Source organism: Necator americanus, chromosome II (assembly GCF_031761385.1).
Source record: "Necator americanus strain Aroian chromosome II, whole genome shotgun sequence".
In the NCBI taxonomy this organism is placed as follows: Eukaryota; Metazoa; Nematoda; class Chromadorea; order Rhabditida; family Ancylostomatidae; genus Necator; species Necator americanus.
Genome location: NC_087372.1, coordinates 36,650,323 through 36,677,511, shown reverse-complemented (window position 1 = coordinate 36,677,511; position 27,189 = coordinate 36,650,323). Strand labels below are relative to the sequence as shown.

Below are 27,189 nucleotides of genomic sequence, written 5' to 3'. Positions count from 1 at the left end.
ATGTCGTATATCTTAGTCGCGATCGCATTGCTCATCTCTATTGCTACTTCTAGTCACGCTCAGACAATGACTGGAGGAATTATGTCACAGAACCCTAATGATCCGGAACATATGGTTAGTTAAGGACTATTTTTTGTTTTAAGTCCATTTTTCGCTGTCCCTCATGACCTGCTTCAGCTGACGATCGCCAATTTCCCCGATATTTAGGGAATTATGAGATAATTTTTGATTTTCGTATAAGCATCACGATGCTCGTTCAAATTTAACCCACTGATGACAGGGCGCTCATTTTAGCGTATCTGCTGTGCATAGGACAAGCCAATCGACTATTACGAGCTATATTTGTATTATTTTAAAGTTGGAGAAGAAACTTTTATAGAATTAGGAAATCATGAAAAAAATAAGCGTTGGAAAGTGAGCGGTTCATCATTGAGCCGCGCTGTCCTCGAAGGATTAAGTAAACGGTAGAATGGGAGCATAGGTGTGAGAGAAGCTGTGTCGGTTGAAATACACCTGTGTTGCGATTACCCATCCAGCAAATTTTCTGAGTGGTTTATGTGGGCCATCCTGAATTATCTCTACACAATTTTAATGGAAATAATTCAGAAAAAAGCATGGAATGCGCTAGAATCGGTGGATGGCACCATATCTAACGATGGAGAATACCACCTGATTCCAATCAAGGTTCGTTCGCGGATTTTTTTTCTCCTCTCTCTCTGGATAAAAAAGATAGAGAGTGGAGCCGTGTATGAAACAGCTTTAAAGCAGTTGTGAAGTGTGAGAAAAGAGGTCATTCCCGCAGAACTGCATTTGTTTTACTTTTTCAAACGTTTTGTTTCATTACACCGATTCACCACGGCACTTCGTCACACTTCTGGAACTTATTTTAAATTCTTTCTCCTAAATCAAAGTTCTAGAGTTCACAAGATATTTCTTCAATTTTTCTGGCACATCAAACTGTTATATGAAGGATATTTTAGATTTTAGATATATTTTAGATTTTCTACCATCTTCCTTTATTTTCGTACAACTAAAAGTTTTTTTTGCTTGAAAATTTCTACCGCCCTTCCTATTTTAGGTTGTGAAGGCTCAAACTCAGGTGGTGGCAGGAATAAGATACATGCTGGAGGTGATTTACGGCGAATCAACATGTAAGAAAACTGTGAGCTTTTTTTATTTACTAGATACTATAATACAAAGAAAAAGTCTTAACATCGGTGTCGCGGATTCCACGCGACACTTTTCATAGCATCTAAAGGGCGCGTGCCGCGGACGCGAGAAAGATCCCACAGCTCTCCTCCATTTCGCGCGCTTTATGCTCCGCCCAGTTTTGCCTCTATAAAAAGAAGCCGTTCCGTGTTCCGAAATTTATTCCATCAACAAGTCACCTGGCAAACGATAAGAGGACCGGATGCGAAAAACAGTGCCACTTTTGAGCAATACTATCTGCCAAAAGGGAGGAGGAGGAGCGGGTACGAGCTACAGGTAACCGGCGTCCCTGAGACTGTCTGGCGGAGTGTAGCACACGCCCCTGAGTCCATGCTTCGCTCATGCATTCGGTGATTTGTTCTTGCCGGGCCCGTAGTGAATGGCTGGTTAGGCCCCGCTCTTTGGTATTGTAGTATGGATATAAATGAAGAGTGGGATGAAGATTGAGTAATAACTCAGCGTGTTGTTAGCAGTCGAGTGCACAGAAACCACAAGAGGGTGAGGAAGGAATCCATAGGTATGTGGTAAATGTACATGAGGGTTGCAAGGGGCTCGAAGAGCCCAGGCCGCAAGCGCCATCAGGACGGCGGCCAGCGACATCGCGCAAGTCCTAGAACCTAGTGTACGAGCCGACATGGGGCCAGAGTAAGGGTAAAGTACAGGAAAGTAGAACGGTAGCCTTATTGCCGCCCAAGGTTGTGACCCCACGCGGCAAGGGATGAACCATCGATGCAAGACTAGCGGCTACCATGTTCACGTGCGGGTACTATCTAGCCAAGTGCACCCCTTTGTCGTATTACTGGGATGTTAGGCTCCGTTCCCAGTTTACGGGACCCACACATCAATGAGTTCCCGGAATTGGACCCGGGCGACTATCATCCGGGGACGCGACAATTGGATTGATGAATTTATCCCACTGAACTGTTGTAAGTATGAAAATATTTGACTTGAAACGTTTAACCAATGCATAGGGGGAGAAGAGGGAGACTATGAGACTTCGAAAGACATCAAATTTTTGCTAGCGATTCTCATAGCGACTAGTACCTTTAGGGGAGAAGATTCTTAAATAAATATTTAAATATTTGAATAGAATAAATTAATGAGTGATTTAAATTTTTTAATTTTTTAAAATCTATTACTTAACTGTTATTTATTTGACAATTTTCTTCCAAAAAATATTTGCCGTTATCCAGGTAACTTCCACCAATATCGTTCCCTGATCTACTTACTTCCCCGTTTCCCTCATTTTTTTACCTTTGTTCTTTTTTGCACTGTAATTTTATATTTTTGTTAGCCAACATTGACCCGCGAAGATCGCATACAGGGAAGAAGAAGAGAAAAAAAAACGCACTGTGCAGCGAAAGCTAAAATTAAGAAGTACACAAGCTTACAGATTTGAGCCTTGCGATAGTCGTTTGTTTTCAAAAGTCCCGAAACTATTTCAAAAGCGTACCATTCCTTTTTAATCTGAAAAAAAAGAAGTTAAAGTAAACTTGTATTCCCTTATATCAATATATATTCAACATTGCTATTTTTCTATTCAGGAAGTCGCCGCAACTGCCCTGCTCCAAGAAAAATGTGAGCTGAAAAAAGGAGGAAACCAAGCGGTCGGTTTTGCTTCAGATTTCTTTTTTTTTAAATAATAGAACCAGAAAAGAGGAAGTATGTTCTGCTGAAATACCTTCCGGATCCTCTGTCCGGTCAACTGCGATGAGCGCCGATATTGGATAGATAGGAAAATTAAAATTAAAAGAAATTTTGAAAAAAAAATTGAAATCAAAAGTAAAAGTAGTTGAAAGTGTTGTGAATCCCTGCGCTCAAATAAACCTCCTTCGAATTCCCTAAATGCTTATTTAATCCCTCTAAAGAATGACTTACTATTTCTAAACTTTAATTCAATTTTTTTTAAGATTTAAATTTCTATTTTAAAATATATTTTTACAGCTATACGAGATCAACATCTACGAACATCCATGGGAAAATCCTAAACAGGAGTACAGCGCTTCAAAAATTCACGACATCACAGCCGGAGAGCAGATTTGAACTGTTCGAAAAGAGCGCATTAATTTCAAAACTGTTTTTTTTTCTACGTTATTTAAAATACAATTTTAAAGGGTTGTTAAAGGGTTATGGAATGAATAAACATGCACGAAGAAGCTCAAAAACGTCCGGACGAGACTGAGGCGCAGAATGCGGACGAGATCACAGATAATCACTAATTTCAGAAATTTCCAACTCATTTCTTCTCCTTTTCCCAAGCGACATCATCAAAATACTAGTTATTGGATGTAAAATCTAATAATTGACCTCATGCGGCAATTTCTAATGTCGACCGGAGTTCCTGGTGGTTGTGAAGTTTAAGGATATGTTTACAGCTGTAATCTGTAAACAAATTGTAGAAATTTGTCTTCTTTGGTTTCGAAAATTAACACACATATCACATAGATGAAGTGCATGCAAAGAAATTATGAAGGAAGAAAAATACATGAGTTTCTTAAAACGAAAACTGGTCCTTATGTGTAAAAGCGAACTATTCAAGGCCTCTCGTAACTTGTATATAGCCATTAACCACTGGTGTTCATATTTATCACCGTTACTATGGCATTTGTAAAAAAAAAAGAGAGAAAATCAGAGAGCCGTTGCAGAGAAAAAAAAAGAAACTCTTTTCTCTTTTCAATTACTTAAATTGAAATAGGAGAGAAAACGAAAAAAAAAAGAACAATTTTTTTTTTAGGAAATTAAGCACAATACACAATTAACTCTAAAAAAAAACCTAAACCAAAATATTACTAATTTTATTCGTTCAACAATTCAAACATCCTAAGACCCGTAAGAAAATGAAATGCAAACCAATAATAAAGAAAAAAACGAACAAAACGGTTAAAAAACCGCGTATCTACATAAGTCAGTCACAAACACTGGAACTTTAGCGAAGTGAAAAGCAGTTCACATTGGTGCAAAACAACCCCCGTCGGTGCTACCGCAGTATTCAAACTGATGGTATAACCGCTTACACATTTTATGCACTGTGAAAGTGGAAAGTGCATTGAATACACATGTAAAATTAACTATATCGCATTCTATTCCATGTCGGTAAATCCAGAAAAAAAACACTTCCGAAAATCGCATCCCTCATATCATCTCAGTAAAAAAACTATACTATATGCACCATTAAATGTTTTGAAAGAAATGGAAAGAAAGAAGAAATATGCATTTTCCTTTAAAAAAATGGAAAGAAAGAAGGAATATGCATAAAAATTACTTTACTAGACGGGAACAGAAAATTACAGCGATGTTTCAATCCATTTCCTAGAAAGGGACGTACATAACTATCTAAAGAATTTATTCTAAATTTATTCTCGCCTCAAATTCAGCTCAATTTTCCGGGGTTCCACCTCTGAATTCAGGAGAAAGAAATAAATCCAATTCTCAAAAATTTTGGCCATAAAATGAAACTATTGGGTGACCAAAGCAATAATCTCAATGCTTCCTTTCCTTCCCTCTAAAGTTTTTCGATAAAGCTGAACAGGTTTTTCCTGTAATTTAATAATTTTAATTTTAGTCATACAAATCTCCAATCGATGATCACCAAATTGCTTTTTATAGGATGCTTTCACCGATGTAAACTCATTACACAACGCTTAGTTAAATACTTAAAATGAGGTGCTTGTGAAAATAACACCTTTGATTTAAGTAAACAAAGAATACTTGTACTACTAACAGCTATTAAGCACCGGAATCTAAAAAAAAAAGAAATTCACACCTACACAGCATCCTTAATAAATTGAGACACATCAAACTGTTGCTCATATTGGCTTTCATCCCATAATTCCGCCAAATTCCAGCGATCCTCCACCGATGATACGTCCGATGTTACAGTTGCAGTTTTGCGTTTTTTCTTCGCTTCAGGACCTCCATTCTCTTTTGATGGTTGTTCACCGTCTAATATGAACATATTCATTAGTTCATCCGTAGCCATCGTTTGCAGTGATCGATTATCAGCTCCAATCAATGCCTGAAATGTACTAATAAGCCAATACTAATAGTTTTTAATAAATTTTCATAAATTCCAAAGTTTGTTGAATAAATCCAACCGGTTTGCAATCATTTTCTAATTAAACACGCATTTATTCACATTTATTAAAGAAATGCAAAACGTTCGCAGCGAGCAGGGTTCGAACCTACGCGGGCAATGCCCATTGGATTTCAAGTCCAACTCCTTAACCACTCGGACATCGCTGCACGTTCGCCGACTCAGCCAAACGTTATATCTAGTACGATTTCTTTCTCCGTGCTTCCATTAGCACAAAAGTTTCGATAAATAGAATAACTGTAACCAGAGTACTTAAAGGAGATTAGTAAGATAAAACCAATGGTTACTGAGAACTGGACAAAAAGCAAATCGAGACAAATGGAAAAAAACAACGGATGCACACAAAGAATGCAGAAAAAGGGCTACGTTGTTTAGAAATGTTTTCTTATGACTTGAAAAAACCACAGCGTCAAAAATGTGTCTCATTACAGCGAGCTTCTATCAGATTTCAAGATTTTCGCGACGAATTTGTTCAAATCGGACGCAATCCACGTGCTTATCTTAACTAAATTCACGAGAAGCCATAGCTATTGAGAAGAAAAGCAAAGGGGAGCAAAACAGAAACGGATAATATTATGTTCTAAAAATGAACACGTGCAATAAAAGGATAGAGGTAATTTTGGACATGTATAATGTATGTAGGATAATAGCAAGGGAAAGCACATGTAAAACGGCAACCATTGCAAAGAAACCACGATAAGAACCAAACTAGTATGAGCAGAATTTTTTCTGTCGAAAAAACTAGAAGAAAACTTACATCTGCCGTGTCCTGCTTGAACTTATGCAAGCTCATGACTTTGTCCTCAATTGTACCCTGAGTGATTAGTCGGTAAACGTTCACTTTTCTTGTCTGACCAATACGGTGCGCTCTAACAACATATTAATGAGTTTAAGTCAGCAAGAAAAGGCGCATAATTATAAAACCTTGAAAAAGCACCAACCTGTCTATAGCTTGCAGGTCTTTCATAGGATTCCAGTCATGATCAAGGAAAATCACTACATCAGCACCCGTAAGATTCAAACCAACTCCACCAATCTAAAAATCGAATCTAGCCAGTGAAAGAAAGTGGAAAAAAGAATTGAAAACTGATTAGTGTTTGCTCACATGTGTTGTAAGCACAAGTACATCGATCAGATGATCGGTATTGAATCGATCAACCACTGACTGGCGATCCGAGGGTGCAACGGATCCATCGAGAACGAGATGAGATATCGGTGCGCCAAAATCTCCTCTGAACAAATATTTCTAACAAAGGAGGGAAATAAATGGATAACATGAAATTTTAAAAAGTAGAATTTTAAAGATAAAGAACAAATATTGAAAAAACGATAATGGAAATGGTAGCAGAATTTCTCGGCATGAAAACCAATACGCACGAAATACTGAACTTTTGGTGCGCAGGAATGAATTAAAAATTCGCAGGACTTCAAGAAAATCTCTCATTTAGAAAATCAGGGCACAGAACACCATGTCTTGCACAAGAAATCGAAATCAGATGAATTTTGTGATCACCTCGTCAGTGCACTTGAAACCAACTGTACAGATGACTTCCATTGACAAAATATCAGCGCACGATGTGGCATTTCCACTGGTATCGCTGATAGTGGATCTATAAGCAAATCACTCCACATAAGAGAAACATTGGAAAAAAATTCAAACTGCTACAAAAAGAACTACGAAACAAAAAAAAAACAGCTCCAAACAGACCTTCGTCTTCCGGATCTTCTTTCTCCACAACTAATCCGATGCCACATTCATTCAATAACTGTCCTAGAGCAGCCATTTTGCCAGATGAAGCCGATGGTAGCTGAAATGATAGAATTTTTATATTTGCAAGTACTACAGTTAAGAAATGAAAAATGTGTACCAGCTTCTTAATCTCTTCCGGAGCACCTAATTTCGTGAGAACGTCTTCGATGAGAAGCGGATGATCTACTAACTGTCGTAATGCAGTAAGTGCATGTAGAGGAGAGATACCACGTCGTGCAGCCAACTGAGTACGGTTAGCGGTACACCTGAATATAAGCGACGGTTAAAACAACAAAAAGAGAAGTCAAACTGTGAGAAAAATAAGTTTCATTGAAAAAGGAAGAGAAAGTACTGGATCTTTCGAAATTTGGTAAATTTCTCGTTGATTTTTGTCTTTTTCTTTGTCTTGAGATGGAATACGAACCCATACTGATAAAAAAGATAAAGAATAAAGTCACTGTGGTATCAATCCACTTGAGATGCGCCAACGCGTTTTACTGGAATTCGTAGTCGTTGAGGTTTTGGAACGCGTATTGGCCTATACAATGACTTGCGGGGGCCAGCCGATGAAGTCAGTGTTTTCATCCTCCCAGACAAGTCTGGTACCAATTTATAGACCCAGGAGGGATGAACGGCTTGGTTTGCACTAGGGCGGTTTCGAAAAATCGACCGCGTGGCTACAACGGACCTTTAGCCAACGGCGTCACACTCGCTCCCATAAAGTAATGCACAGATAAAGTGCGAAAAAGCATAGATAAACAAATAATTAAATCCTTCTATAAACTTCTGTACCTGTCAACAATAAACTTGTATATGGTCTTTTGTTCATCGCTTAGCTGACATTCGTAGTCTTGCACATTCTTATCGGGCAACTCTCGTAGAACCTGGATAAGCTCATTAGGGAGTAGAACGACAACAAATTAGAATGGCAATACCTCCGACTTCAATCGCCTCATTATAAACGGAAGAATTAAACGATGAAGATGAGATACTGCCTCAGATCCGTCCTGAAAAAGTGTCGTACGATCATGTACAAAAGTGGTCACAAATACTAGGGAACTTGCTCAAAACTCCTATGCAAAGAGATTAAGGAACAATTTTGAAAAATAAATCAGAAAAAAAATAAAAACTAGACATTATCGAGGAAGGATCACACTTGTATATCCTTTTCTGTTGCTTTATGACTTCGACACCTGAGAATCTTCCGTAGGAATTGCGCACGGAAATGCCTTTCATCCCCAAGATAACCGGGCATCAACCAAGTGAACAAAGCCCATAGATCAGCTGGGCTAAAAGGGTTCAAGTGATCATGGTAAAACACCTTCACAAATAGTAAATCGCTCGAAAAGAAGGAAAGAATTGCTGAGTAACTTCTCCTTCGAGTTATATATTCCTCTGGTTTTTTCTAGAAGAAAGAAACAGGAATACATCGCTCCAATTACGACGAACCTGTTTTGAACCGGTGTGCCGGACAAAATCAGCCGACTAGTGCAGTTCAGCTCGTTTGCCGCTCGCCATATCGCAGTTTTGGGATTTCTTAGGACATGACCCTCGTCCAATACAACATAGTTCCATGCAACACGGCTGTATGAGTAACAAAGGTAATTTTCTTTTTGTACAATTACGGGTAGTATTCTGCAGCTCAGAAGAGCAGTAAAAGAAAAGAGAAATTTAGTTCTAACCCTAATGAGGAATTCCCTTTAAGGTCCTCATATGCTGCAACCACAATCTCTGCAGATTTCCACTTCGTTGGCGCTCCTTCGACGTGACGTGCTGGCGTTCTGCCAGGGAAAAAGCGACGCCATTCGTTACACCAATGGTCAACCAATGTCCGTGGACATACAATCAATGAACATCGACTAGTTAGTTGAGCATCTGCAAATAACTCGCTTTTATTCCAGAGATTAAAGAATAAAATGCACGGCATTGATCGCCAGCCCCTTATTTGAAAGATCTTCCGAAAATCCCGTGACCAGACTTTTCGTGAGCAAAAATAGTAGTGGATACTGATAAAAAAGTGGAAGACGCAGGAAAGATCCACACGGGAACAAATATGAAGCAGTTTTTGATGAACGACACTCACCGTTATCGATCGATAAAGCGAGAGCACATAAGGTTTGCAAAGTTTTTCCAAGACCCATATCATCGGCAAGGATTCCGTTAAGACCAAATTTTCGCATGAAACGCATCCATGTTATTCCTTCCTAGAAACAGGCTATGTCTAAGTGAGCGAAAATGATTTCTGTGAGGATAATCTGGTAAGCTTTCATTACTCTTGCTCTCAGGAGCACGTACAATATAGCAAACCATGTTCCGAAACCTATATAGCGTACAAAAACGAGCTCAGAGATATTCGTGAAGAACAATCGCGTAAATAGATGAAAATTTACGGATGTCGGAATCATCACTTCATCAGAACTTGGCATCTCCATGCAGATGAGAACTCACCGCCTGATAGTGCCTCAGTTGAATCGTTTTGCAAAGTCCACGAATTGTGGATGTCTCAACGAGAGCCAATTTATTCGGTGCAGACAGAACATTCACAAACTCTGCACTTTCTGTGCGTTTTGCTGACAACTCTTCGTTTAGTCCCGGCACCGGCACGGTGACATCCTGAATAAAACTGTGCACCTCCTAGGAAACATAGATGTTATGGTAGCAAAGAACAGATTGAAAGAAACCTCCAACGCTAACAGTGGAACCATGTTACGAAATGCTTCTCCAGCCGCTTCTCGGATCTCTTCTAATTTGTCAGTCATTCGTACGAACACCAAAGGAGCTAGCAAGGAAACAGCACCATTGAGAGCAGAATCGATGAAGGACAACCTTTGAGAACACTTTCTGTTGCCGAAAAAGGAAAATTGACGGGACTTTTCACAAAAATAAAAACTACCTTAACATAGCTTCAATGGCACCTTTCCTCTCATTTGGATTCGAAACATTGGAAAGCATCGAGGACAATTGGTGATATGTTCGTGAAATGGTATCACCAAGACGAGAGCGAGCAAAAGTTTCCACAGATTTAGCTGCAGCAAACCTAGACAAAATGTATCATAAATGTCTAAACTTCTAAGAATTCCTATGTTCAAGTGCTAAAACAAAATTGTAAACTGCAGCAAGTAAAAACATTTGAATTAATCTTTGTTCTATGTTTCCTTAACAAGTCATGAGAGAAAAGATAGCTGAGTTACCTAAGGGCAGGGTTTGGGCTAGCCAGAAGCTCCAGTATAAGTGAAGTGGAAGCGTCCGACAGTGTAGACCCTACTCTTGACCACAGACAATCGTGCAACGCCATTCGCGACAATAATACCTCAAAACGGACAATGGGAGACAGCGAAAATGTTAACGTTTTAAATATTAACGTTTCTACACTAAGTTTCTAAGCTAGCAACAATAAACTGACCAGCAGCAACAGACCTGTTGATTCGTGCAATTGTCCAAGGCAAAATGCTCGTAAAACTCTGGTAATTGATCGACCGCGAATGTTGAACATACCTCAGAAAATTATTATTAAATAATAGTAAAAGTATGAAAACAGAAAAAAAAATCTTACAAGAAACATCAGCTCTGCGTTTGCGCTTGGAGAAGAAAAAACACGTTTTTCCGGGTCTGTCCACTGTAGAGACAGGATCAGATGTTGTTGATCCTTAGCTCCCCTAAACAACAAATTTACAGAAGAAAGCTTGGAAAAAAATGAAGGAAGTAGCTTTAGCACTACCAATCTTCCGGTTTAGGAATGCGATTGGAACAACTTGAGAACATATCCATAGCACGAGCAAGAACCTAGAGAAAAAGACCCATACCTCACTCTACGAATAAGGAATTAACACCGTAGATAATGATACTAACAAGTAACTTACTTTCACATAAGGCCGTGGCGTTCTTGGCCAACTATAGGCGATCATTAACGTCACAGCTCCTCGAAAAACCTGTTATAGAGGAAGTTAAGAGCGTTAACGAACAAAATATCGGATCACACAAACCTCAGCGGACACAGTTGAATTCCGTTCGTTTTGCATGCATTCTACGAGTGGTCGCACCATTGGTGTGAGTTTTTCAGGAGCAAATCCAAAATAAAACAAGGCTGATGATAGAAATGCCAACACTCTTCTGCAAATGTTGTTGCTGCTCGAATGTTATTTATATTGGTTCGAACTTACTTTAGAAACGATTTAGACATTAATAGGTTCCTTTAAAATAGACAAATCCATATAAACTCACGTTGTGTTCGTCTTAACCGCCATCTTGGTGAATTCTATCGAATCAGTCAGGACAGTGTATCGTGTATTGAGGGATTCGATATGATTAGGAGCTGTTAAACCGCGTAAGCACAAATCATACGCCACCCTATTTAGGAATTTCGATACATAGCATGAATAGCAATAAAGTAAGAGGATAACGGTAAAGAAAAAATAATAGCAAGGAGGTGAAACGGACTAACTTGCTAATTTCCTCAACAGAAACAGACTCTTCCAAGCTCAGCTTACTCCTGTCAACTCCTCTTGAGACACAATAGTCGACGAACTCTTTGCAGTCCTGAACATAATCGTAATCAAGAATTTGGCGATCCAAATATTTAGGAAATAGTATGAAATTCACTACCGTCCCCAAACTAAGACCTTAACTCATACTTCAACGGATGAAAAAAAAATCCGAATAATATTTGGATTAGAACTGCTCTACTACGAATATTCGAACACTTTCAGAGTCCAAAGGATCAAATGGATATGACTATGACTGCAATATGGACAATGAAGAGTTGGGTTTCAGTAATTTTTCTCTTTTATTACAGAATTCCGAAAGATGCAGATTTCTTCATCATAACCCAGGCTAAATGGATAATCATAGTAAGTACAAAGGTTATACTCTACTCATGGATAGAATGTGTCCGAAGAAGTTTTGATAATTCGACAGATTAAAACAGATGAGTTCAAAATCACGAATATAGAAGGGGAAGGGAAATAAAGGAAATTTGAATACTTAGTTGCTCTACTAACTATATTAACTATAAAGTTAAAGTTTCTGGCGTTAATCAATCCGCTTGGGATGTGCCCCCACGTTCATTTCAATTCAGAATCGTTTGAGGATTACGAATGTGTAACTAGCCTGAACAATGACTTGCGGCGGCTACCTGATGTGTCAAGTCAGTGTTTTTATCCTCTCAGACAGGTCTGATACCAATTTACCGACCACGGAGGGATAAAGGGCTTGGTGAGCACTAAGGCTGATTCAAACTTCCGATCGATCGTACAGGAAGCGGAACCTCTAGCCGATACACTACACCCGGCCCATATTAACTATATTCTCAGTGACACATTCAAATATTCGACGATTCCAGAAAAAGAAACTCGATATCTTCTGTGCACACCGTCGATCAAGCACTTACGAGTTTCCTTTACCTTCTTCTCTCTGACGGTATACGTGAAACGAGTTATTCTAGATGCAAATTATTGAAGGAGTAGAAAAAGACCAAAAAGGGCAACTTCAATGAGCATACCATTGTAAGATGATTAACTGCTGAAGTCAGTTCATCGTAGCTCTTCGCCGGTGCCCTAAGGAAGGCATCACAAATTTGAAGTAGAGTTACGGGAGGATCCAGCTGGACACCTCTGCAAAGTGAATATAAGATTAGCCAAATACCTTGTGATTATGAGAGTTGTGATTATCCATACCTATTCATGGACTCTCTGTAAACAGCAGCCCATTCATTCAATATTACAGCGGCACCAAGATTTTGATACAAGAGATTTGAGCTCAGAAATGGGGCAAACAACAGCTGAATTGCATCAGTTCTGAAAATATTCACAATTGGTTTTGATAAGGCAAATAAAATAAACTTAGTACTGATAAACAAAGTAAAATCACCCACACTGGTTGTCCTTCAAGATCAATCCTACTCTCATAATGTAATTGAATAATAGCAGCTAGAAATTTTGCAGCAATAATCTTCCGAGTTATATACACATCATCTTTTTCTCTAAAATTGCATACTATAGGAACTGTAAAGTCAGAAAGTATACATGTCATAAACATCAATTAATGATAGAATGAAATTTTGCCGAGCTTGTGATGATCGGCGAGAAAATTTTCCACTGGAACTTCTCCAATGACTTAGCAGATTATGCGATATTCAAAATGTAACCTATCAGTTGCGAATCGCTTATCCCCTTGGTTAAGCGTGAAGGAAAGGGGTCCTTGGAATTCGAGGGCGTCAGAAAACCACAAACACAAAGTTTCTAAAGTGCGATGAAAATAACTCACTTATCCGATAGACACCGCACTTCTTCACTTGCCATCCTAACCAAAGGATCATCTCGTGAGCTTGTCGCGATGTCGACACAATATGTAAATACATCTAAATGAACATTTGAGCAAAGAAATTGGTGGTGTGATTCAAATTTATCTAAATCACACCACCACCGAAATCTTTGTAAAGCTAGTATATTTTCACACGCTATTTGTTTGAAAAATAGGAATACCCCCAGAGATATTTCTTAACTTTATAAGTTTAGTTCAATTTAAAAAGAGAAAAAACAACTTTGAACTGACCTATTACAGCGCTTCTATGATCAAGAAGCAAACAACCCGCCCATGGTCCTATTTTATCTAATAAAGCTTTTGACTGTATAAGTTCCGACCTACAATGCAAAATCAAGAATATATAAAAAAAACGAGAAGACAATAAGAAGCCGCACCCATATTTCTCTAGTAGTGTCTTTGACGTAATATACACATTTTCCAATAATATCATATCTGATGCTGGTGCAGTAAACAGTAATATACGATAGAAGAGTTTCAGAATGGTAAGAATGTCCTAGAAGCACAATTTCAAGATGAACTTTCACAAGAACAAACTATTTGCAAACTATATAGAAAGGAAAGAAATAAATTTGCACTTACCGTTCCATTCAAAACTCCTTCATCTCGTTTGAAAGCTGTAAAAAGTAGGGTAATAATTTTCTGGGATCTCGATTGAAACTGCTCATCCACCATACTAACAATAGTCATAATTTGTTCCCTGTAAAGAAAAAGATCAAATGCAGTGTGTGATCGTACGCAGAACAAACTACACATTTCATGATTAGAAAGAGAAAGCGAAGACAAAAATATAGAAAACCAACCTAGTCAAAACAGACGTCTCTTGCAATCGCAACCACGTTTCCACAATACTAATCAGATCTACCGCAAGAGCATCCAAACCAGTACGAAGCTACAATTCAAGAATAATATGCTTATTTTAGACAGAATCAATGATTCCGATTTCACCTGCTCTTTCTTCGATTCTTGTTCAAGCAACTGCCACACATTCGACATCACTTGTTGGATAAGATCTGACCGCTTACTATCCACTGATGGATTGGAAAGCAAAGATGATAGCGTTGTGACAGCGCAAGACACGACCTTTAATGCGAAAAATATGAATGAAACTTATGAAACAACCAAGATAGACATAAAATTAATCGTCAACTTACATCATCAACGGGGTCATTTAAACAAGAAACCACTAGCTTAAAGCAATCGTTGAAAGCTTCAGAAGAGGATGCAACAGCAAAGAAATATTTGAAGACAAGCAAAGCACTCTGTCGACAGTGCCATTTCTGAAAATTTCGACATTTATTGGAAGGTTTGAAAAGAGAAACAAGATGAATCACATAAAATAGAAACATCAGCCTTTTGAAAAGAATACTAAAATTTGAAAGACATTAAAAACAGTGCAGCATTGCTAACGCAACTAACCCGTTCTCCATGCATTGATAAAAGATGACGAAGATGACCAAGAACCACCGTTTGTCGAAGAGAGTCCGTTTTATGTAGAAAATGACCTAGAGCCTGTGCACAGGTTTCACGTACAGGTGCAGTGGCGCTACGACCTGAAATATAGCGCTTGCGTGAGACTTAGGATCTGTTTAAATAAGAGATAAGCAATTATAACGTTTTATTTGACGAATTCTAATAGTTTCTGAACCAGATTCAAATTTGACAACTGTAGAAATCCTGGGATTAGAGAGCAGAATGTATCCGAAACTGAATTGGGACGTCTTAGAGTTCGGGCAAATATGAATAATGCTGCATTGTGACAAATTCCTTCACATATACATATATGTCGTTGGGACTTGAGCTTTCGCGGACAACAGCGACGGCAGTGTGTCCAAAACCACTTTTTCGCTGCATGGCACACTTTCTCAGCTGCGTGTCTTGCTCTAATCGAACATGCATGGTGGTACATTGGGAAAATAGGAAAGCTAACGCATGTATGCTCTTCAGTGACCCAAGCGGTGATAGCAGATATGCGATCAGAATGGAAAATTTGTAATTTGACTCGGAGGTTTCAAAGGGGAATAAGCATTGAATTTTTCCTGCACTATTTGCAGGAGGTATTTAATGTCACAAAATCCAAAGATTTACAAAATAGTGCAATAAAGAATGACTTAATATTCACAGAAGGGAATATACCTGAGACAAAGTCGTTGAACTGATCAAGGATTAAAACATGAAGCAATTGTAAAGCACATGAATCGACGAAGGGGAGAGGTATTCTGCAAAGTTAAGGCAATAATATAACTATACCTTTGAAGAACATCGCATGACAACGTCGTATTACCTATAGTAAGAGGTAGACAAAATTCTAGCCATTGCAATAGCAGCTCCATGTCTGAACTGCCATCGTTGATCAGCTAATAGGGGAAGCAATCTGAACAGTGGCTATCGTAGCTTTTCTCTGACTAAAATTTAAAAAAAGAGAGTATGGACAACCTGCAATAGAACTGTAGAAAAGCATTTTGCGATGCACACTCCACCCTATCACCTGCGCCACTCTCAAAATCTTCGGCTTTCACCTCGGTTTTCAGCTTTGAGCAGTCCGCAGTGAGAAGCTGAACCAAAATCACCGCCTCAGAACAAGAATGTAACCAGCTCGGACTAGAAAAAAATCTCAAACCTCTTCTGGCTCTTGACGAGGAGAATTGCTAGTGCTTTGCGGTAATACATCAACGTCATTTAAAAAGCCTGCCTGTACACATTGTTCTCTTACAAATACATTACAGAAGATAAGAATGGTGGCTTACCGAAGTTATACCGATAGAAGCGCTCATGTCCAGATGTTGATCAAGAACTAGACGTTGTTGGTGTACATTCACTTTTGCTCCGGCATTTAACGCTGTACCATCATCACTGAAAGAAGTTAGAGGTGATAGATCTCTCTCTTCCATTTTACGGAGCATACAGCATACATCTCTCCTTTCACTGACCCATGCACATCCGGCTAGTAAAGAATAATAGTTACAAAATAAGCGATGAATTGCGCACTACAACTGCAATCTTTCTGTGCGCATCATAATTAAGGGGCCTCTTTAGTTCTTTTTGGCAAAATAGTGCACGATTCTAAGACGCACAACGCGAGAAGGAGCTGAGAGGAACGAAACATGGGTGGTCTTTGTGGTAATATACGCGCCCGAGAAAAAATTGGGTAAAGCATTGCGGTAAGGGACTCAACTAAACTCTTTTTTCTGAAGGTGAATAACTAAGTCAGTTGGGAACCTAAAACCTAAGCATTAGTTATAGAGGATCTATTACATGCAAGACAAAGCCAATAAGATAAAAAAAAAAGAAAACCGAACTTCTAAAAAAAAGAGCACGATTGAGTCCTCGCCCCCGGCCCCCAAATACAATATACCCGGAAAATCTTCCGGGTATATTGTAGTTGGGGGCCGGGGGCGAGGACCGCACTATTGTAAGCAAATAAAAAAGGATTTGCATTACATGAACTGAAAAATTCCTTTAGTAGTTAGGTGCGTGTTGTAGTTCTAATATTTGTTCGTCTGCGAAAAGTAACACATTCATCCAAATTCATTCGAATATGCCTGGCTCTGTATCCTGAGAAATGCACCTCATAAAGAATACCTTAACAAAGGTTTGAATGTTTTCAGCACATATTCAGCGTTGATTTCTTTGAGACTGACGAGAACGGGAACCTCCTCAATTTTTCCATTAAAACTGCTCATATTTCGAAGCAAAGCATGTAATGCATCCGCAGCAGCCACACGAGCATCCCATGATGGCGAGCAAATATATTTAAATAGAACCTAAATTGTTAAAATAGTCTTTTATTTCTAATATAGGGAAGTTTTTAATGTTTAAATAGACGTTGAGCACTTACCTCTGTAACTTTGCAATCGGAAAGACAGTATTTGCCAAATGCTAGTGCCGCTTCTCTGCGTAGGGTACTGTTTTTCGACTCCAACACGCTGCCCAAATGATTGAGGCGTGAGTCTCCCATTCTAAAAACACTCATTTTCCGTAGGAAAAGAGAAAGAATCAAGCAAACATTGAAAGAGCTGTTGGAAAAAGTTAGTGGGTCAGTGCACCACCCCCTTAAAGGCAGCAAAGGGCAAGCAAAAGGAGTACATTAAGGCTAGTACAAGCTTGGATAACCATCCCATCCGGAAGCGTGTAAAAATCCGAACCGAAAACAAGGAAAACCCCGAAGAGTTGGCAAAATAAGGAAGGTGTAGCGTCGAATGAAGCGTGAGTCTGTCGGGAACCGAACACCGTAACCGACGACTAGCGGAAGATCGAGAAAGAATAACTTCTTCCCATCTCAAATGGTTTTTTTTTTCGAAAAGGAACAGTTGCTGTGTGGAGATTCGATCGGCTATATTGTGCATCGAATCGCCCATTTCAAGGGGTGAAGGTGATTTTACGAATCGTCAACCAATAAACTCAGATAACAACCCCGTTTATAGCTCGTCAGAGATCAATACATCGCCTAATCGCGTCGAGATTTTTCTCCGAGAGTCGAACACTACTAATTAATATACGGTTGGACTGGGGTCGCATATACGAGTGTAACTGGTCTCGTAGCTGTAACTGTATTGATTAACTTCAGCTCGTCCGAAGATAGGTAATGATTCTTATTAACAGCTAACGTTTCGGCGTGATCGCCCTCGTCAGAGCTTGAAAAAATCAAAGCCGTCAGTAATTTATTACTCTCATAGGGTCAGACATGAAGAACGGTGTAGTTGCGGAAGAAGCTGCAGTCGAAGCGGCGCGGTGAGAGCATCGCGGACTGCTGCGAGGGATGGTGCTATCAAGGATCATCGCTCGACCGCACCGCTTCAACCGCAGTCGGTTACGCAACTGTACCGTGGTTCATGTCGTTTTGACCGTACTATGTAGTAGGGTCAAAACGACTTGAAGCACGTATGCAATGGCGCACGCGGCTTCTCTCGAGGCGCTTCGGTGAAGCGTGGGGGCTAGGAGCGTGGTGAAACCCTTACTGACACCACACATCGCTGCAGTCTGCGACGTCCCATCTCGGTTCCAACTACTGCCTCCACCGCGCCGTTTCGAGCGCGTACGCAAATGCACCGCAACTACACTTTATCCTCCCAAAGGCAGATTTATTGGTTACGTACTCAGAAGTAGATGCACTTCGGTGTGGCGGAGCGGATGCTAGCTAAGAACTCAATGTTCCTTCTGCGAAAATCGTAGACATATCAAGATATTACCTCTGACAATGTGCTGGGCGACGGCACCTTTTCGGAATATATGGGGACTTTTTCAAGGGAAAATGTAGTTGGGGGAGCCACTCGGTGGCGCTTTAATTTCTGGACGGTCTATCTTTTTTTTTCTCTTCGTTACCTTACCTTACATGTCATAGATCCTCTAAGACTAATGCTTATGTCTTAGGGCCCCTTTAGTTACTTACTTCCGAAAATAAGGCCGCCCCTGAGTGCCCATCTGTCGTCCTGACCCGACTATAGCTCGTGCATTTTCGCTTGTTTGCAAATGTCTGACTGCAATTAATGCAGACAGTACCGTCAGTCGTTCATAACGCATTAGAAAAAGTGTCTAGAAGAGGGTCTGACTTTACAATCTGATCAAGAGATTTTAATTTATGGTGCAGCACCACGTTACAGTTCAGTACATATCGATGCTCTTTTTAAAGGCATCACTCTACGAATCTGGGGTGGTATGGATTCCCAGTGGAGTATTCGTATACGGGATCGTAGCTTATTGGGAGAAGGGTGATTCCGTTCATTTCTTCCTAATTGCCGGAGAAAACGGCCTGGAAGATACGACTTCGAGCGTCCCGGCGCACTGTGTTCTACAATGAGTTCGATTGGAGCGCGCCAGCCTTTTGCGCGCGCCGCATCTTCCGGGCCGTTTTTTAAGGGAATTAGGAAGAAATGGACGGAATCAAACCCCTCTCCATAATCTACTATCCCGTATACGAATACTCCGTACCACCTCAGATTCATGGAGTGATGCCTTTAATCGCTCGTTGATGAGTCCGCATCAGTGATAATGGCAAAAAAATACCGTACTCGCCTGCGCCGTGGGATGCTCGCGTAGCGCTGTCAACCTTTGATATAATATGTGTAGTAGAGGCCAAAACGCATGAAGAACGGTGTATTGTTGGGTTAAAACGAAATGAAGCACAAGCAGTTGCGTAAGCGTAGGCTGCGGTCGAAGCGGCACGGTGGTGCGTAGCGGTTGGGATCGCGCAAGAACCTTTGCTACCGTCACCCATCCCTGCAGTTCGCCACGGTCCCACCGCGATTCCAACCGCTGCCTCACCCGCACCGGTTCGAGCGCAGCCGCTTACGTAGCTGATTTATGTCGTTTTGACTCGGCTATAGTTGCGCAAGCGGCTCCGTTCGAAGCGGTGCGGTGAAGAAATCGGCCCGAATCGAGGTGGGACCATCGGGAATTGCAGCGAAGACTAACGCCAGTAAGGGTCCTCCCTCGATCCTATCTGCTATGCTCCGCCGCACCTTTCTGACCCTACTATAAAGAATCTTGTCACCGCCACTGTCACTCAGTGTCAACATGTCATTGCACTCGCAACAACTGCAGTACTCCAGCAAATGTAAGTTCTAGTGCAAATACATTGTTGAGATTTTGAGTGAGTGAAACCTGTTCCCAACGTGACACACCAACACTCTTCCAGTAATCCTTGGACAAACCTAAAAAAATATGGATAAGAACAAATTGATAAGAGGTCTAAGAACTAGTATTCGCAGATTTCTGTTTTCTTAGTTCTCCGGGCTTGAACATACTGAGTGGCCACCGCCACTTCAATTCTTGGACATTCGTCTAAGCGGTGGCCCCATATTTCTTACTCATTGGGATTAGATTAGCGATTAACAGCGGAATTTTTCTGAACAATTTCTAAAATATATGTCTGTTTTCGAGATTTCTATATTTTTACATCATTTGCAGATGAAGCAAAGAACATTGCTACTTGATGTTAGTGTTTGACAATGTCGGGAAGGGTGGAGTTTTCGGTTAATCGCTACGACATCGTCGCCATGTATTTCGGTAGTTCAATACAAATATAAGTGTGTTGCTGTGGTGTACTCTTTGGTTACTCAAGTCTTTCAATATTTTCATGTCACGATTTGATGGTAAAGTTGTCATAGTTACAGGTAAGTGACTCATACAAGTTTCTCTGATGTGATTTTTTTTATTTTTTTCTCTACTTCAATCGACCTTTCAACCATTTGCTTGTAGTTCAACATAGCTTCTACTGTTCTTTTTTCTTTGAGGGAAAACGAAGTTGGGGAGGTGGATGAGGACCCATAAAGTCGGCTACCCAAGCAGTTTTCTTGAGGTCTGAGTCACTAAGTGGGCTTGGTTAATTTAGTTGTAACGCTAATTAGTGTAATTACCTTAATTACACTGTTGTTTTTAGCATTTGAACTTTTGACGCACATCTGCACCGTTCGTATCCCCCTGCTTAAAGGCATCACCCCACGAATCTGAGGTTGTGCAGATTTCAGGTGGAGTATTCATATACGAGATGGGAGACTATGGAGAGAGGGGTGATTTCCTCCATTTTTTCCTAATTGTCGTAAAAAACGAGCCGGAAGATGCGGCGCCGCACAAGGCTGGCGCGCTCAAGTCGAACTCTCTGTAGGAAATAATGCGCCAGAACGCCTGAAACCGTATCTTCCGGGCCGCTTTTTGCGGCAATTAGGAAGAAATGGACGGAATCACCCCCCTCTCCATAGTCTCCCATCCCGTATACGAATACTCCACCTGAAATCCGTACCACCTCAGATTCGTGGAGTGATGCCTTTAAAGGTTTTACGGGGACCACCGCTTCCATAGCAATCCACGATCAGCAAAGTACTCGTCAAATTCTTCCTTAAACTCCGATGCAAGCTCCATCTACAGAGTAATTAGAGTGGAATCACGAGGAGTAAGTAAGTTAACGTCGGGCAATTTTTGCCGTTATGCAAATAAATGGCAGGCTCTCGCTAATTCGACCTCACGGGGGTTTTTTGGAAATATTACGTAACTAAAAAAAAAGAGAGGATTTGCAGATTAACCAACCAGCTGGAAGTCACAGTGAATTCTGAGCAATTTTTTTTCCGTGTGTTAGCTTTCCGTACAGGAGCTTAGGAAGCCATTACGACGAATTTTGACAAAAGATTATAATGGTTCAATTAAAGTTGTTATGTGGCTATTTGACGTAATTACTAAGTGAGGCAACGCAATGTTTAGTAGCTCAAACCTCAAGAAAACGTGCTCTGCTTACATAGCCATTACGATCACTTTTTGGGTTGCCCTGTCCTACTTCTTTTTCCCCGTTTTTGCTTCAGCGATCAAATATATCTCCGGAAAAAAAATTAGCAATTAAGGCTCATCGTCTGGTATCGGTGCTGCTACGGCATTGCTATTTGCGATAGAAGGAGCACGAGTAACAGTCACAGGTAGAAACGAGAGAGGAGTCAAGGTTGTTCTCATTTTATATCTTTTCTTGGTGAAATTCCTAGTCGGGATTGTGATTTTGATGTGATTCACTACCCCTCTCCCCCCCCTGGAAGATTCCAATTTTGCGAGTGTTATTGGGTCTCAGTAGTGTTGCAACGAATCTTGCATGCCCTCTTGATGTTTTTGAGCGACACAGTGACAGTTCTGTAGTGCAAACAGAAGTAAAAGAAGTACAGGTAGAAGTTCCATAGTGTCACAGGAAGTAAAAGACAAAAAAAAAATTGAAATTGGTTGTTATTCGTAAGTAACTGTTTCATACATAGATTTTGTTCATTTTTTACATATGACCTAGGGAATCTTTTAGCTAATAGTTTGTCTAAGAAACTATACTGTAAAGTTAACCTCGAGATCAATACTACCGTGGTCTCCGTTCTTCGGTTCCACGAAGATGCTTTAATCGGATCAAAACGACCTGAAACTCGGTGCAGTAGCGTAAGCGGTTGCGCTCGAAGCGGTGGAGCTAGCGGTTCGGATCAAGGTGGGACCTTTGCGGGCTGCAGCGATGAGTGGTCGCAGCAAGGGTCCCTCCTTGATCCCTCACGTGGCGCTCCACCGCATCGCTGCTTGGAGCGCAGCCGCTTACGCAACTGCACCGAACTTCAAGTCGTTTTGACATGACCTTAATTAGCCATCTTTTATTCAAGATGCTTATTACATAAATTTACATCTTAGCGACCGCGAAGCTCCTTGAAAACTGCAATCCAATTTCAGTCTCCTCTCATTACTAAACTCACCGTCATAATTTTGAGTTTTATTTCTAGAAATTGATCCCTCGGTTTTGCATGGAAGTGATGTTGATCGGCACAGTACAGCTAACTAATGTGACATGGATTATAATGTCGTTCCAGAACTTTAAGCTGTTTGAGCTTTTTTTTAGAAAAAAAAAAGAAAAAATTCATTTATCAGATTGAGGATCTTTTGAGCAAATAGTTTTGTCAACGTGTAAACATAGGGATATCTGGTTGCAAGAGATCATGCAGAAACCAAGATGAGTATTACCACATTACATTTCTTTGCCTCATTTGATCTTTGTTTGTTTGTTGTTTGTTGTTTGTTTGAGGTTTGTTTTGCTTTCGAACCTCTTTCTGATCATTTTTATGATGAGATGGTTGCTTTTTTGCGTGTAATAAGTATGTAATTTGGAATATTTGTAGGAAATAGGGTCAATCTTAACAAAAAATGTTTTTTTTTAGGAAACACACGACAAAATAGTTGAAGCCGGTGCGCCTGATGACCATGTTCATTGCATAATTGCTGATCTGACAGTGGCGGATGATCGACAAAGGATTGTTGAGGGAACTGTGGCGAAATGGGGTCATTTGGATATACTCGTAAGTTTGTTAATCTAATTTTTATGTTCCGTCTGATTAAGAAGAAGTTTTGGGTTATCCAGTAAGTGGCGAGATTTCACGAGACGAGATTAGAAGTAGGCACTGAATTAGTGTTTTCCGTTACGGTAAGTTAAATTTGTAGAGTCCCAGCTTTAAATTCTTTGGAAAGACGATTGCTCTCCTACACGCGAAGAATAGGTGTTGGACACCGCTATAGTCTTGTCTGCCTATCCTCCATCATACACTGTTGTTTACAGACAATGTTGACCACAGTACATTCTAAATTCAGGAAAATTCAAGAATGTTCAAAAAGAAACAATCCCTTTGCTAAGTCATATCTTGTGGTGTGACGAGGCGTTTGAGGGAATAGATTACATGTGTATTTGATTTTCCAGGCTCTGAACAAGGCGATGATGCCGAAACGTTAGCCAGAATAAAAGTGAATAACAATCTTGGTTCTGTTCAAATAAAGTAGAGCACAAGAAAGTTCCGTTTACTTTAATTTCAAAAAGTAGTGTGTTTTTATGGGCCGATACAACTTTTTGATGGTGCACATATTATTGTACGGTCCTAGCCGGAAATTCTGTTCCAGCCAGCTTACGCTTGGACATATAAAGTACAGTCCAAGCGGAAATATGGCGATTAAGTGGTAAAGATAACGAGATAGTTATGATTTAGGTGAACAACGCGGGCGCTTCAATCACATATGGAAAGCAAGGATTTGAAGCAAACGAAGATGCTTACCATAAGACAATGGATATCAATTTGAACAGGTACGACCAACACCTATGTAGTTGTTGAAAAAAAAACCTCTTTTTGCCATACTAGTATTTTGTTGAGGTGGAGTGAAGTGTTTTCTATAGCTGTATGTACATTTATCATCCCTCAGGGTTCACCTCAAAGTAAGGTGTTTATGTACTTGAGTGACTTATAGTCGGGTCAAAACGACATGAAGCACGGTGCAGTTGGTAAATGGCTGCGCTCGAAGTAGTGCGGTGGAGACAGCGATTGGAATGGAGGTGGGACCATGGCGAACTGCAGCGATGGGTGACGATAGCGAGAATCCCTACTGTTTTATGCGATCCCAACCGCTATGCTCCACCGCACCGCTTAGAGCGCAGTCATTTACGCAACTGCAACGAGTTTCAGGTCGTTTCAACTATAAATTCCGGGATATCTTATACTATATTTTCTTGTAGTATTTTCTATTTTCTTTTTTATTTTTTATTTTCTTTATTATGATATCCTTCTAGGATTTTTCTGTGAAGTGTGATTGCGTTTGCTTACTTTTCAAATGCATTCCTTTAAAGTTGTCACTCGAAAATCTGCACTAATTTCTACTTTCGTGTATCTACTTCGTAAAGTGGTTTTTTTAAACTGTAAGTTTATTTCAAGGTTCAAACTTTCTAATTTTACTAAGGAAATATAGTGTGAGATATCCACGTAGGTTAAAGCATTGGGACATTTGTATTAGTAGGTGTCTGCACTTCACGTTAATAGTAGGTTTTGCTGATCAAAGTGGAAATCAATGGATTTGTACATTTATTGGAAGGGATTTGATTTGTGAGAAGACGTTAGGGGAAAATTGTAGTCGGGGGCACTCAACCACAACCGTGCTTTTGTTTCTGGAAGCTCCATATCCTTTTTTCTCTTAGTAGCTTTAGCGTACATATCATAGATCTTCTAAGTTTTAGAGCACCGACTGACTTAGTTACACTTCTGAAAGAATCAAAAAAGTGCTAAGGAGTCTATTTTTGAAAGACATTTTGTTTTTTTTTCTTTAATATTGAACTCCTGTTCCATTTCAGTGTTCTACAGCTTACAAACCTCGCTCGGCCTTATCTCATCGAAAGCAAAGGCGAAATTGTGAATGTTAGCAGTATTTCGGGGTTGAAATTTGGAGTAAGTTCTGCTAACATCGCAACGATAATAATTCTTAGTAATGAAGTAATGAATTATTCTTTAGAAAATTCTTTAGAACGTTCTAGCACCATACTATGCCATTTCCAAGGCTGCCTTGGATCAGTTAACTAGAAGTCTAGCGATCGATTTAATTGAGCATGATGTACGCGTAAATGGAGTAAGGTGAATGTGTTTAATACTATTTTTTAAAATAATTTAATGGATTTATCATTTAAATTTTGATTGAAATGTACCTTACTGACTTTGTAGTCCTGGCATCGTAAAGACGAATTTTATGACGAACGAAGGTATGACTAAGGAACAATCGGACAAAGTACGTTTGTTGTTTATACTATTGTTAGTGTCGTGTCAATTGAATAGATTAGATTTGTAGGTGTACGATTTCTTCGGGAAGGAAAAGAGTTCGTGTCCTCGTCGTAAGTCCGGAGAACCAAATGAAATCGCTAATGTGATTGCATTCCTTGCCGATCGTCGTTTGTCCTCGTTTATCATCGGTCAAATGATTGTTGCGGACGGAGGTACATCATTGATTATGGGATCGTATGCACATGATTTAGCAAAAGTGCTCACTTCATAATTTATGTTGTTGTAAAGATGTTTATTTTATGGAAACTCTGAAACATTGGTTATTATTCTATCTATTTTATTTGTGTTCTATTTTATTACGGATAAAAATTCAGTCGTTTCATGTGAGAGATATTGAGATCATAGAGTGGATAATGTGTAAATCGTCTGGCTCAATCAATCTGTTTAGGATCCGCCAACGTGTCCACTTCAATTCGGAATCGTTTGAATTTCATAAACATTTTATTTATGAAGTCTTACTGACCTCCGGGGGTTTGTCCTATGCATCAAGTTAGTGTTTTTATCTTTCCAGACAAATGTGGTACGAATTTATCGATTGCAAGGTGATGAAAAGCTTGGTTGGCACTAGTTCGATTCTGAACCATCGATCGATCGTGCAGTCACAGCGGAACCTCTTACCGACTGCGCTACACCTAATGAGATAATTGGGTTTAGAATGGCTATATAGTCCAAGGCACTACAGTAAGCCAACTTAACGTTGTTGTTTCTTGATGAAACTATAGAAATATCAGTCATTGAAGGTTCTCAGGTGCGCTTCCATGTATCAAAAGTCTATTTTTTTGATTTTTCAGAAAGTTTATTTCGTCTTTTTCTTTCAATCTACTTTTGTTTTCTTACATATATAACCTTATATATGTAACCTTACTTTTTTGCACAAAAATCTAGGTGAGTGACTAGCATTTCCGAAGGGATACGAGAAAAATTAAGGGACACAATGGCGTGTGTATCTTCGTCCAGTTTTTCTCGTCTTTGCACAAAAGTTTCCTTTAAGCAAAACCTTTCCATCCACTTTTTTTTCAAATTAAAAAAAACATGATGTACTTTAAACCATAAACTGTCTAAATAAAATGAATGGATGAAATAAATTTTTTTTCCATCACGTCATGGATAGGCGCGTTGCACTTGTATGAATACGATCACAATCAAATTCTTCATCCCGGCGCATGCACAAATCGCAGGCACTTAGGCGCGAATCATCATCATCGACGCGTCTCCCTACTATTCCAGAAAAGAAGAAAAAGGATGAGTGGTTATGTGAGCGAATGTCGTTGACAATGGCCGACACTGTCTCCCACTGCTCATAATCCATCTTTGCTTCTTCCTTTCATCGTTCACTCATGTGATGTTAGATCTTAGAAAAAAGGCCGGGGTTTCTGCACTTTTAGTACTTTTCAGTTTATGAAAATAAACCGTTCTTCGGAGATTTTGTCCCAATGAGAACTGGAAATCCTCAATTAGCAAGAATAACATGCTCAAATCCAAGCAACATAATCAGAAGCTAAGCAGTTCCCTTGGAAAGATTAACTTTTATTTATATGAGCTAAGAATTTATTGGATACTTTGTAAGCTATTCTGGAATTATTATCTATTTTTTCGAATTAAACTAGAATTATTACAGTAGAACTTTCGGTCATCTTGTTTTTCTCTTATTCGTCTACTTAATCTATTCAATTAATGTGAAATATCAAGAAAGAAGTTTAGAAGAATTTTCCGAGGGATTTATTTTGATTAGGAGC

At 39.7% G+C, this 27,189-nt stretch overlaps 3 protein-coding genes across 4 annotated transcripts; 2 read left to right on the top strand and 1 right to left on the bottom strand.

Moving 5' to 3' along the window:
- Positions 1–3,252, top strand: RB195_020600 (uncharacterized protein; the record flags this gene model as incomplete). The annotated part of the gene is made up of 5 exons (XM_013439528.2): positions 1–114; positions 607–684; positions 1,079–1,162; positions 2,754–2,816; positions 3,154–3,252. 5 exons carry the CDS (start codon positions 1–3, stop codon positions 3,250–3,252), a joined length of 438 nt encoding a protein of 145 aa, XP_013294982.2.
- Positions 3,253–4,972: 1,720 nt separating this feature from the next.
- Positions 4,973–17,328, bottom strand: RB195_020599 (uncharacterized protein; the record flags this gene model as incomplete). The annotated part of the gene is made up of 42 exons (XM_064188966.1): positions 4,973–5,224; positions 6,060–6,171; positions 6,244–6,338; positions 6,408–6,534; positions 6,816–6,912; positions 7,011–7,110; positions 7,171–7,318; positions 7,845–7,936; positions 7,988–8,059; positions 8,209–8,341; positions 8,502–8,636; positions 8,735–8,927; positions 9,136–9,256; positions 9,501–9,665; positions 9,734–9,878; positions 9,946–10,089; positions 10,244–10,362; positions 10,470–10,547; positions 10,606–10,708; positions 10,771–10,835; positions 10,913–10,981; positions 11,036–11,162; positions 11,274–11,399; positions 11,494–11,588; positions 12,550–12,661; positions 12,725–12,844; positions 12,922–13,029; positions 13,314–13,407; positions 13,602–13,690; positions 13,748–13,866; positions 13,953–14,070; positions 14,174–14,262; positions 14,319–14,453; positions 14,525–14,650; positions 14,790–14,923; positions 15,507–15,589; positions 15,655–15,744; positions 15,807–15,925; positions 15,991–16,062; positions 16,118–16,223; positions 16,953–17,134; positions 17,209–17,328. The coding sequence occupies 42 exons, from the start codon at positions 17,326–17,328 to the stop codon at positions 4,973–4,975; spliced, it is 4,929 nt and encodes a 1,642-aa protein (XP_064044847.1).
- A 2,989-nt stretch (positions 17,329–20,317) lies between these two features.
- Positions 20,318–25,915, top strand: RB195_020598 (uncharacterized protein; the record flags this gene model as incomplete). Of its 2 annotated transcripts, none has more annotated exons than XM_064188965.1 (9): positions 20,318–20,375; positions 21,701–21,795; positions 23,027–23,164; positions 23,843–23,937; positions 24,973–25,066; positions 25,143–25,249; positions 25,337–25,400; positions 25,461–25,605; positions 25,842–25,915. In XM_064188965.1, 9 exons carry the CDS (start codon positions 20,318–20,320, stop codon positions 25,913–25,915), a joined length of 870 nt encoding a protein of 289 aa, XP_064044845.1. The 2 variants fall into 2 exon arrangements, with proteins under 2 accessions (XP_064044845.1, XP_064044846.1); XM_064188964.1 differs by lacking the exon at positions 20,318–20,375 and adding an exon at positions 20,446–20,482.
- Positions 25,916–27,189: the final 1,274 nt, after the last annotated feature.